The 12,750-nt window shown below is 36.8% G+C and overlaps 1 protein-coding gene across 2 annotated transcripts; it reads left to right on the top strand.

Moving 5' to 3' along the window:
• The first annotated feature begins 7,867 nt into the window (after window positions 1–7,867).
• LOC111012006 (Tetratricopeptide repeat (TPR)-like superfamily protein) lies at window positions 7,868–11,632 on the top strand. 2 transcript variants are annotated; one of them, XM_022286022.2, is made up of 5 exons: window positions 7,869–8,177; window positions 9,239–9,377; window positions 9,692–9,723; window positions 10,193–10,279; window positions 11,335–11,632. In XM_022286022.2, the coding sequence occupies exons 1-5, from the start codon at window positions 7,929–7,931 to the stop codon at window positions 11,482–11,484; spliced, it is 657 nt and encodes a 218-aa protein (XP_022141714.1). In that variant the 5' UTR covers window positions 7,869–7,928; the 3' UTR covers window positions 11,485–11,632. The 2 variants fall into 2 exon arrangements, with proteins under 2 accessions (XP_022141715.1, XP_022141714.1); XM_022286023.2 differs by lacking the exon at window positions 9,692–9,723 and having other exon boundaries at window positions 7,868–8,177; window positions 9,239–9,340.
• Window positions 11,633–12,750: the final 1,118 nt, after the last annotated feature.

Below are 12,750 nucleotides of genomic sequence, written 5' to 3'. Positions count from 1 at the left end.
GCAGCCGTCAATCCACTATATGAGTCTTGGGTAACTACCGACCAGCTACTTCTTGGTTGGTTGTACAACTCTATGACTCCAGAAGTTGCAACACAAGTGATGGGGTACGAAAATGCTTGTGATTTATGGGCTGCCATACAAGAACTCTTTGGAGTACAGTCTCAGGCGGAAGAAGATTATCTCCGTCAGGTATTTGAACAAACTCGAAAAGGTTCTCTTAAAATGACTGATTTTTTGCGTGTTATGAAGTCTCATGCAGACAATTTGGGTCAAGCTGGAAGCCCCGTACCCACTCGATCTTTGATTTCTCAAGTTTTGCTGGGATTAGATGAAGAGTATAATCCTGTGGTAGCAACGATCCAAGGAAAACGAGGCATTTCGTGGCCTGAAATGCAAGCCGAATTGTTGGTATTTGAGAAGAGGTTAGAACTTCAGAATTCTCATAAAAATACAGTATCTTTTAACAACTCTGTTTCTGTGAATATGGCTAATAGTAGCAGAAGTGTAAGTGGTGGAAACCAACGTCAAAATCAAAACTCTCGGCCACCATTCAACAACAATCGGTGGTCGAAATCGAGGTAGAGGACGGTGGAACAACAACAATAGTCGGCAAATTTGTCAGGTGTGTGGAAAACTTGGACATTCAGCACTAACGTGCTACCATCGATTTGATAAGGAGTACAAGAACAATACACAAAGCCAGGGTAAAAACTTCAATCGCGACTCTAACCAGGGGGTTAACAACAACTCTGGACAAGGTACATCTTATGCCTTCACAGCAACCCAAAATAACAATCCTTTTTTGGCCAATCCAGAAAAAGTGATAGACCCGAATTGGTATGTGGATAGTGGTGCTTCAAATCATGTCACCGCCGACTACAATAGTATGGTTCAACCTACTGAGTATGGAGGTATGGAAAGAGTTACAGTAGGTAATGGCGATAAATTAAAAATATCTCATGTTGGCAAATCCTGTTTAGTTTCTGACGGTGGGTTGGTCATGCTTGAAAATGTGTTGTGCGTATCTAACATAGCTAAAAATCTAGTTAGCGTGTCTAAACTCGCTAAAGACAATAACGTATACCTTGAATTTCATGCTGATTCTTGTCTTGTAAAGGATATACGTTCGGGCAAGGTGGTGCTGAAAGGGGCTCTTAAGGATGGACTTTACCGCCTCAATACTGTTGGAGTAGTCATTGGGAGTACTTCGACTTCAGTTGACTGTGGCTTGGAGTTGGCTGCTAATAAAACTATTTGTTCTGTGTCTCTTCCCAAATCATCCAGTAGTATAAATGTTGTGGTATCCAAGGACATTTGGCATCGTCGACTTGGACATCCGTCTTCTTAAGTTTTTAGAAGTTTAATTAAACGTTGTAATCTGCACTTGAAAGTTCATGATAATGTCAACTTTTGTGAAGCATGCAAATATGGTAAATCTCATGGTCTGCCTTTCCCTCTATCTAGTTCACAAGCTACTGCTCCATTCATGTTAGTGCATACTGATCTATGGGGACCTGCACCTGTTATGTCATCTGATGGGTATAGATACTATGTTCATTTTCTTGATGACTATAGCCGATTTGTATGGATTTATCCTTTGAAGTTAAAGAGTGACACACTTTCAGTATTTAATTATTTTACTACTATGATCAAGACTCAATTTGGCAGCCATATTAAAATGTTACAGTCTGACAATGGAGGAGAATATAAACGAGTCCATCAGTTATGCCATCAGTTGGGGATACAATCCAGATTTTCGTGCCCGTACACTTCTGCGCAAAATGGTCGAGCTGAGCGTAAACATCGCCATATTGTTGTGATCGGTCTCACTTTGCTCGCTCAAGCTTCCATGCCTCTAAGTTTTTTGTGGGAGGCCTTCCTGACATCAACCTTATTAATCAATGGTCTTCCTTCCCCTCTGCTTAATGGTAAGTCTCCAGTGGAGTTATTGATACAACGAAGTCTTAACGTCTCCGAGTTGAGAATATTTGGGTGTGCATGCTATCCCTTTTTACGCCCTTACCATACTCATAAGTTTCAATTTCGAACTAACAAGTGTGTTTATCTTGGTCCAAGTCCAGCTCATAAGGGTCATAAATGTCTCAGCTCATCAGGAAGAGTCTTCATCTCACGACATGTTCAATTCAATGAAGGTGATTATCCATTTGCTTCTGGATTTGGCCTTCAACAATCCACTGTGTCTGACAATTCTTTATCTCATTCCACCGCTGCTCCAAACCTACACACGTGGTTCGGTAGCCTGCCTACTCTTGAACCTGCTACTCACCCACCATCCAACACCCCTCACCCATGCCCACCAAATTTGCCTATCACCCATAACTCTCAGCCTCCTAGATCCCAGGCCCCAACAACCTCTCCAACCTCACCTCCCCAATCACGACCTAATAATCTAGAATTCCCCATAAACAGTCCCTTAAGCCATGAACCTTTACCAATTGACACATCTCCTATTTCTAGCCCATCCCACCAGCTCCCTAGTACGATTTCAGCTGACCAACATGCGTTCTCCACCCCCTCCAATCCACCATCTTTCCCTCTATCTCCACTACCCACACTTGAAGCATCTGACCTAAATATACCAAGCTCGTCCCCTTTACCTTCTCTCTCTATTCCTGTACCGGAAACTACCTCAGCGGTTGAAAGCTCTATCGCACCTCAGCCTCCCCCACCATTTCAGTCTATCCACCCTATGATTACAAGAGGGAAAGCTGGAATATTCAAGCCCAAGGTGCTCCTATCCTCCACTCTCACTGATTGGTCGGTAACAGAACCCACAACTGTTAAGGTTGTTCTTGCTACTCCCATCTGGAAATCAGCGATGGATTTGGAGTATAATGCTCTTATGCAAAATCAGACTTGGACCCTCGTCCCTCCTACTGGTTCAGTCAATGTAGTTGGGTGTAAATGGGTTTTCCACATCAAACGCAATTTTGATGGCTCGATTCAACGCCACAAGGCACGGTTGGTGGCCAAAGGCTTTCATCAAAGTCCCGGTAAAGACTTTTTTGAAACCTTCAGTCCTGTGGTCAAAGCCTCCACTATCCGAGTTGTTCTGTCATTAGCTTTATCTCGAGGCTGGAAACTACGACTACTTGACTTCAACAATGCCTTTCTCAATGGCAAGTTAGATGAAGATGTCTATATGTCTCAACCTTCAGGATATGCCGATCCCAGATATCCGAATTATATCTTCAAACTACATAAAGCACTTTATGGCCTCAAACAAGCTCCTCGAGCTTGGAATGTCACTCTCAAATCTGCCTTGCTTTCTTGGGGCTTCACCAACAGTAGATCAGACACATCCTTGTTCATATATCACCGCGGTCCATCCATCATCCTCCTTCTGGTCTATGTCGATGACGTCATTGTCACTGGAAATAATGTTGCTCTCATAGACAATCTTGTTGCCACACTAGATAAAACTTTTGCGTTGAAAGATCTTGGCTTGCTCAGTTATTTTCTTGGCCTCCAGGTCACTCATCTCCCTTCCGGAGTTCTTTTAACTCAGGCAAAATACATAGATGACGTGTTGCGTCGCCTGGATATGGAGGGCTTAAAGCCAGCCCCCTCCCCCACTGTATTGGGCAAACACTTGTCAATTTCTGATGGAGAGCCCATGAGTGATCCCTTTCTATACAGAAGCACTCTTGGTGCCCTTCAATATCTTACCAACACTCGGCCAGACATCGCGTATATTGTTAATTACCTGAGTCAATTTCTCAAACAGCCCACCAACATACATTGGCAAGCTGTGAAGCGGGTGTTACGCTACTTAAGTGGTACAAAACACATGGGCCTCCACATCCAACCTAGTGACACGGTCTCTCTCACAGCTTATTCTGATGCAGACTGGGCATCAAACATTGATGATCGCAAATCAATTGCTGCTTATTGTGTTTTCTTTGGAAACACTCTTGTCTCGTGGTCGTCAAAGGAACACACGGCTGTTGCTCGCTCCAGTACTGAGTCCGAATATCGTGCTCTTGCTCATGCTTCCGCTGAAATTATTTGGCTGCGACAACTCCTTGGTGAACTTGGTGTCAACGTTAGTTCTCCGCCCATTATTTGGTGTGACAATATCAGTGCTGGTGCTCTAGCAACTAATCCAGTCTTCCACGCTCGGACCAAGCACATTGAAATAGATGTCCACTTTGTTCGGGATCACGTGTTACGCGGTGCTCTTGAAGTTCGTTATGTACCATCTGTTGATCAACTAGCCGATTGCCTGACTAAACCACTCACTCACTCTCAGTTCCACCTACTACGATCCAAACTCGGAGTGCTTGACCTACCCGTTCGTTTGCGGGGGGATGTTAACGTAACTTCAGCAAGGAAGTTGAAGCCACACACCACGTCATAGTCAAAACAAGAATATCTATTATTGTGCATTTTTGTTACAATATTTTTGTTAAAGTTTAGATTCTTTTTCTGCTAAACTTAGGATATACTTTTGTATAAATAGAGCTTTTGAGTGCCATGATAATACAGTGAAATATAAACATCATACCTTCCGTGTGAAACTTCCTCTCGTGAAATTCTAACTTCCACGATGGTCCACTCGTGAGTGTCGTTATTTGGTGGGGGAGGAGCGAAGAAGGAAGTAAGAAAGCGAATGATGGACTCAAACACCATCGTCTTCACCAATTTTCTTCTAGCTGCAATAACACTCGCAACCTTGCGCGGTCTCGACATGGCGGTGGATGGCATCGACCGGGGCTCTTTCATCAGCATGATGGTGAGCACCGGCAGCAGCTGCAGAGTGGATGGGCTCGTGACGGGGATGGAACCAGAAGGGCCATTTTGGGAGCTGATGGGGCTGTGATGTGGAGGAGGTGGGACAGTTTTTGGAGCCATATTGATGATCACATCAACAACTTCTGGGCTCACCCTGGCAGAGCTCGCCATGCGATCTCAACTTGTAAAATTCGGTTGAATTTGTGATAGCAAGACTAGTTGTTTGGGGCCGGGCGAGGCATATTTATAGCAGGTGAGAAGTGTGAACTCCCCTGTACTGGGGTCGGTGTGAGCTTAATTCCCAGGAATCTTCCTCCTACCGGCCCTACGAAAATGACAGCACTATGAGAAAAAAGGTCATCAAGTTGCAACGTAAATCAGTGACGGACGCGTTGCTCCACAAGCTCATTTTGGCAACATGATAAATGTCTATTACGTAGATATATGTCAACTGTTGAACTATGCTCGTTTTGGTAAATGATAGATATCTTATTAGAGTTTATATTACAATATTAAAAGTAACTATTTATAGTCTTATTATAAAATAGCAAACTAATTCTAAAATTACTAATTAACAATTTGATAACACTAATTAACACATAAACTAATTAACTGTCCATCTTTTAATCAACTAAATAAATAACTGCAAAAACATGTCCCTGTGTTAGATTTTTATTACAGGAATTTTGCATTGTGTTATTAATTTTGGGATAATTATTATTAGTTACAACGATATAGCTCATTAATTTTTTAAAAAATATTCTCTAGTTTTTGTATTTCTAACATTTAATAATGACTGAGTATTAAACATCTCAAATTAAAAATAGAAGGGACTTTACAAAGATTCATAATACACATGGACTACCATTTTATCGTCAATTGATTTTGAGATGAAACCTCAAGAATATTGATATGGTATTAAAGTCCAAAAAGTTCAAACGAACATCTTATTAAAAAATGAGATTCGACTAAGATCGACATGTGAGAGGAGTTAATTAAGTATCCTTCGTTATTAATTTATGGGTTGGAAAGTTACGTGTGGATGCTTCCTTAATCTGTGTCAATATATTTCCAAAGATCAAGAAGATTATAGATATGTTGCCAAACAAGTATTATTTTACGCTTTAAAAACACGGTTTGTTCCCCCAAACAGCAACACACCCAATTACTTCCCCTGTGCATGTCTTTTCAATCACAAAGGGCAGACTTTTTAGTTTTATCTTACTAAACATTAACATCATTCTTATGCAATAATTGGTTAAATGAGTTTTTAGTCATTGCTTAATTAATATATGTTTGCAAGACTAATTATGTGCCAACTTGACTTTATGCTTAAAATGTAAAAGTTGAATTGAAATATTATCGATAAACTTAAAAAACATATATATTTTTTTATAAAACAATTTTGTTATAAATATATTTTGAAATAAGTTAGAAGTTACCGTGCTTTCTGGTTAAACACTTTGGAACCATTTAATAACGTTTTTGTTTTTCTGTTTCTGTTTCATATTTTTAATAATGAGCAATAAAATTGCATGTCCCAAATATCCATGAATTCTAGAATTACAATAACATATTTGGCACAAGTGAGATAATAAATAAATAAAATGGAAAGGAAAGTTAATAGTTGTGGCCATGAATGACCGAAAGTTTGAACGGTGAAAGACAAGCAAGAGAAAAAGACATGAGTATTACTATTAATGAGGTTCTATCTCAAAACCAATTGACAAAATAATCTATATCGTCTATTAATTGGAGATTATAGACAGAGACAAGCACAAGTACCTATGTCACTACTTCTAGCAGGGATTGTAAAGCGTGAAAATTGAGCTCATAAAGTGGAGAAAAATATTTAGCTTTAGGACTACAAAAATTGATGGGTCATTATTTTTAAATAAAAAAAAACATCTTTTCTTTAGGTATTTTCTATATTATAGATAAAGATTTTTTATTTAAAAAATTAAGAAATAATTAATTACGAATAATTTAGAATCTCTATTTTCAATTTCTTCGTAGAATGGATTGAGGAGTTTGACACTTCTTCGAGTACCAAGGACTCATAAGAAATCGTTAAATAAATTTAATTGATTGAAAATTTCCTACCTAAATATTATTTGACAATGATAAATCAGAGATTAGAAGAGAGTGATGCTAACTAGTAAGTACGTAAATATTGTTTTAAAAAATATGTTTATATGACAAAAGATGTTGAAACCTTCCTAAGCATATGGAGGAATTAAGTTTGGATGATACAAATAATTCGGCGACAGTTCTAGATTGGATATGAGATTCGAGTCCCCTGTCAATCTTGAAAATATTATTAATTAATAATATATGTTGTGCATTACGTCACAAAATAGTTTAAAAGTCCCTTTGCACACAATAGTTTAAAAGCCTTACATTATCGAGGGAAAAACTTAGACTCAAATATAATATTTTCTCCTTTTGAATTCTTTGGACGAGAGAAATTCCGATTTTCGGAGGGCAGTTTGAATTCATAGAGAATTCAAATAGGAGAAACTATTTCTTTTCTACCCTAGAATGAATCTTAATCATTTGATAAGGAAAATACTTGTCTCCTTATCGGTGAGTACTAATCTTGTCCTCACCATCATTAAAATGTTTTACAATTAAAAGAGAAATGAAAAGATAGATACTTTATTAAAAAAAAAATAAGCCGAAATTTTAATAACAAAAGCATCTACTCATTTTTATTATGATTTTTTAAATTCAAAGATAGTTCTCTTTTTATTACCGTGTGACAGTAAGAACTTGATTCTTATAAAATCTTAATATAAACTATAATGGAGTCCAAAGGAGTTAGAATTAATCAGAAGGTTTTGAGTTCAAACCTCGAAATGCGTGGAAAAAAAGAAAAAGAAAAAATACATATTTATAAGTATTTTTGAAAAATTGCCAACTATGCAGTATGCTAGTTTCTTTTAAATTATTTAAAAAAATGGAAAACGATTTTCTTCTTATTATAGTCGCAGATAGAAATTATAATGGGCCGTGTATGTAAATATCTGGGCTATTACAGCCCGATTATTCAGTTCGGGCCCAATTTCAGCCCGGATCGGGTAAGTCCGAAACTGACCGAGAACCTGCCCGTTCGGCGTTCATTCCGACTACGAAAAGGCTCTGTAAGCTTGGCCTGAGGGAGGGAGAGGAAGATGAAGCTCACATGGAAGAACAAGAGCAATACTAGGAAGCGATCTCTGACGGCGATTTCAAGCCGTTCAAATCTTCCTTTTGAAGTGCCCGGCGCCGGCGAGGTGGAAGACGATAGTGCTTATAATCGCCAAGACAAAGAAGTAAACCTTGAGGCGGTAGACCGGAGAGAGGATGAATCATCGGACTGCTCCTCAGACCTCAAACGGCTCGCTGAATCATTTCAGGCTCAAGGCGATAGGCTGGCCGAGGTACCTGTTTTTTCCTCCTACGTTTGCTTCTTCAAGAATTTGACCTAATTTTGTCTGTTTACCTACAACTACAAGTTTCTTTTCAAATTTGAACTTGAAAGCAGTATCTAATTCTGTATGTTAAATTTTAAGAAATTTCGAGGGAGAGAGCATCATAAGGTGAATGAATCAAAGAGAAAATAATTACGCTGCGACAAACTTGCTGCTTAGTGGTATTTTGCTATACAACAACAAATAGTCTTCATGAACAATTAGTTCGAAGCTTCATTAAGCCCAAAGCTTAGGAAACTGTTGAAAGGGGGAGGGGGCTATCGTATCGGGAACAAGAAATTTGAGCACCATTTTGGAAAAAAACTTATTAATTTTGGATCTTGTATTGGCTGAGTTTCTCCTTTTGGATAGGAATTTCATGGCTACTTGACATCTTGATCCTATGTTTTTGGAGAAGATTTTTAATATATACGTTATTAGTACACCCTAACAGTAATGGATAGCAGACTGTGGACCTGATTTCAAATTAACCCTTGATGTACGGTGTAAATAATGGAACCCATGGTTTACATTTTAATAGATGCAATGGTTTTTAATTTTCATTCTCAAGAATTTTCATGTTAAGTTGTGATATTTGTACTTAAAATATTTCATCAAAGAAGATAGAACATATATCTCTTATGAGAAGTTGAGAAGTCATTTGTGTATTTGTATGGTGTGATGTCTTGTTTAAAATGAATTCTAAAATCAAACAAAAATGTTTCGAAATGGATATGTTTCTAGATGATTCAATATCTTATGAAATAGAAAGTTCAAAATTAACTATCTATATAATTGTTTTCTTCTCAATTTTTTGCTTCAGATAATAGTGACATTATTTGGTACATTTTGAGTAAAAGTAGACCTGTTCATAAAACTTTGGGTTGATTTTTCCTAGGAGAATTTACTTATAAATTGAAGCTTGTGGAGTGACATAGTGTTTTGTTGCTATTATGGATTTAGTCCTCATGATAGTTACAAGTTGAATTTTATGATTATACTCCAAGGCCGTGTGTTTTTTCTTTTTTCAGGATGGAAAGTTTCGGGAAGCTCTGGGAAAATGGGAGAATGCTCTTACTTTGATGCCTGGAAATGCAGTTTTACATGAACAAAAGGCACAAGTTCTGCTGGAGGTTGGTGAAGCTTGGGGTGCTTTGAAGGCAGCAAGCAGTATGTTCTTTTCAATTATTTTGATAGTTTGGATTGTCTAAGATTTTCATGGAGGTGGGCAAACTCCATTTTGAAAGTGAAATAGGTGATTGGTCCTTAGGGCATAGGCATGGGCATACTAATAAGTTTATTTGAACAATCGAAATTCTCTTTATGAACTGGGTAATTGAGCCATACCTTACTCCGTTTTATTTTTTTAATTTTTAATCTTTTATGTGGTGGCCTATTTTTGAGTTTTTGGATTGAACTCTATTATTAAAATAAAATTAATTCTTCATGCCCTTGAAACATCTATTCCTGAATTCTACCTGCAGGAGCTACTGACTTAGATCCATCATGGGCTGAGGTACAACTAACTCTTATGTCAGTACAATACCAAATATCCAGCTACACCTTTATAAGAATTGTGCCCTTCTTCTTTGTCTTCGATGGTTTTTGTCTCAGGGGATTCTATTCATTTAATTGCCTATTTTTTCTCTCTCTCTCTTGCAATCTTGAAGTAACGTGTCTGTCTTGGTATTCATGGCTCCATACTTAAGGTGAACATGAGAAAGTTTTGTACTTGATTCATTCTGCTAATTTTACTCGTTATAAGATGCATCTTCTTGTGAATGAATCCTCATCAGTTTACATAGTTGGTCTAGCTGACCAACTTTCCTTATAGAGCTGGTTTGCTGATATGAATTTAATATTTAAAATTTCCTCATCCAACGTACTGCTTCATTCATTTGTTGAGTTAGATTCTGTAAATGTGAAGAAGTTAGATTCATGTGTTAGTTTTCAAACTTATTTCCAGTCTGTTTTGATCTGACTAGGCATGGATCACTCTCGGTAGAGCACAGTTAAACTTTGGGGAACCTGATAGTGCTATTGAAAGTTTTGACAGAGCTCTAGCCATCAAGGTACTCCTTTATTAGCTTTATTTAAAATCCTGATTTTGGCAGGTTCATCCTATTATGTTTATACTATACTTAAACCTTCTAAAATAAGGTACAACTGTTTCGTGCTGACTCTGGTCTGTCACGTGTGCTTACATAATCAGTTAAAATCTAACCCTCATAGTTGTTCCCACAAGAAACTGTATAAAAGGAAACCATTTTGATTGTTAATGTACCAATTATTTCGGGGCGAGGCTCAGTTGAAGGCACTGGATTCTTACATCATTTAGTATCCAAACAGCGACCTCTTCGGTCTGATTGTTCATTACTTCATTTAATGTTTTTTTTTTTTTGGTTCTTTGGGAAGTCTTCAGTTCGCACCAAGGAGTGTCGGGGATGATGAAGGAGGTGGTGTTGTCCCCATATTTTTGGGATAGAGGAAGGTTTTTGTGGCAAGCCTATTTTTTTGCCATCTTGTAGGGAATATGACTCAAGTCGAAAACTAAGTGATAAGGGTTTTGTGAAATCTTCTAAGATGTTAATGGGTAAAAGGATTGGAGTTGGTTGAATGTATTTACCGAAATAACCTAATCCTTTTTTGCTAAGACCCGCATAGAAATATGCTACTGATGTGAGTAAAGCTAAAGCAACGGTAGTATTTATATCATTTGTGGGTGCGGCTAACGAAAGAAATAATTGAATTTTTAAGAGAATAAAAAAAGGGATGGAGAGATACATTGAAGTTGTTTGGGAACTTATTAGATTTAATACTTCCCTCCGGGGATCGACATGTGTCTTTTGTAATTATCAATTAAGATTTATTCTTTTGGATTGGAGCCCCTTTCTCTAAGGTGTCTGGCTGTTTTTTATTGGCCTGTGTAGCTTTTTCATTTCTCTCAATGAAATAGTAGTTTCTCATTAAAAAAAAACAACAATAATTTATAATAAATTATGAAACAAAAAAAAATCTTATTGCTTGTGGTCAAACTCTGTTAAAGCTCTGCTCTGTAAAACCTTGATTTTTTTCTCCCCATCCTATATATATTATATGGTGAAGAATAAATCTTTCTGCTGTGCAGCCTGATTCTGGGGATGCCCGAGGTGATCGACAAACTGCATTGCATCTTATAAAGCGGCGAAAACAGCTTCATTCAGCTGGGTTAAGCAGTACTGAAAATCGTTATTTGGTCAGGGACAAGTCGAAAGATTCCGACATTCACGAAGAGTAATCTGAAACAGAATACCATGTAGTTTGTAATTTTGGTTCTTAATACGGGGTTAGAATTTCACCATGGCCAAAAACAGCATGTACCTGAGTTTATTTGGTTCCCAGATAATTAAGTTGTTTTTGTGTGAATATATATATGTATTTTTTTTTGTCCTTCGTCTTTGTGTGAATATTGAAACAAGGGAAAAAGCATATACAGCTACATAATGTATGAAACATAACTATTTATTTTCCAAATCCCGAAAAATAGCTGTAATAAAATGTCAGTGAAAGTAATTGAAATGTTGGTTAAAGAATGTTGTTTGCTTTAAATTACTTTTATCTCCTTTTTGTTTTGTTTTTTTTTTAAAGGTAGATTTTAGTCAAATAATTTTTTTTTCCATGTTAAGAGTAATTGTAAATGAAATATATAAATTATTGGTGGAATAAATACTGTTCTTTTTCGGGTTAATCATTGACACCAATTTCACTGAGAGCATAGATATAAAGGGGTTGGATTTCGATACATTTAGATACCTTTGGACAAGCAGGAATCAATCTTGTAATTTTTTTTAAAGTTTAAAAAAATTGTTAGAGCAAAGGATCTTAACCTTCAAAATCTCAAGAAAATGAATAAATGCAACCAATGCAGCCTCAAAGTTGATGAATTTAAGTGGTTAATTGACTAACTTTTATGTTAACTTCTGGACCAAACTGATTATATTAGATCACCAAACAGCTCCCAAGTTTACAAATTTAGCTGATTATATAATACTTTATTGTTTTCTTTTTTTCAATTCATTGCATACTCTCTTTATTGAATATGAATTTGGTATAAATATTGTTTAGGAGCGTCAAGTTATTCCTGCTAATCAAAGTATTTTTTAAGATTTTAATTACAAAGTAAACCGTGATCTTTAAAATTCGAAAGGAAATGCTTATTCACAAAGCACTTATAAAATTTTTTTTAAAAGTTGAACTTGATTTAATTTGAGTTGACGTGATTTATTTATTTTAATTGAAACTCGATCATTTAGTTTTTTGGTTGAAAATATACCTGCTTTAACTAGTTAGCTATACTTAAGTTAGTAAATGTGTTATATTCTTAAATATTCACCGATAAAGAAATGAACATCCAACCTAAAATATTTGGAAGTTCTATCACATATATATCAAGAGTATATAGGTTAATCATAGTTATATGAGAAGTAAATCAATAGTATACAAGAAGTCAATCAGTTCTATATCACCTATAGTAGTAGATATCATAGTTATATCAGAAGTAAAT

Source organism: Momordica charantia, assembly GCF_013281855.1.
Source record: "Momordica charantia cultivar OHB3-1 chromosome 4 unlocalized genomic scaffold, Mcharantia_2.0 BLBB01000004.1, whole genome shotgun sequence".
NCBI classification, from domain to species: Eukaryota; Viridiplantae; Streptophyta; class Magnoliopsida; order Cucurbitales; family Cucurbitaceae; genus Momordica; species Momordica charantia.
The sequence above is the reverse complement of the archived record's forward strand: the minus strand, read 5'-3'. Positions and strand labels throughout refer to the sequence as shown.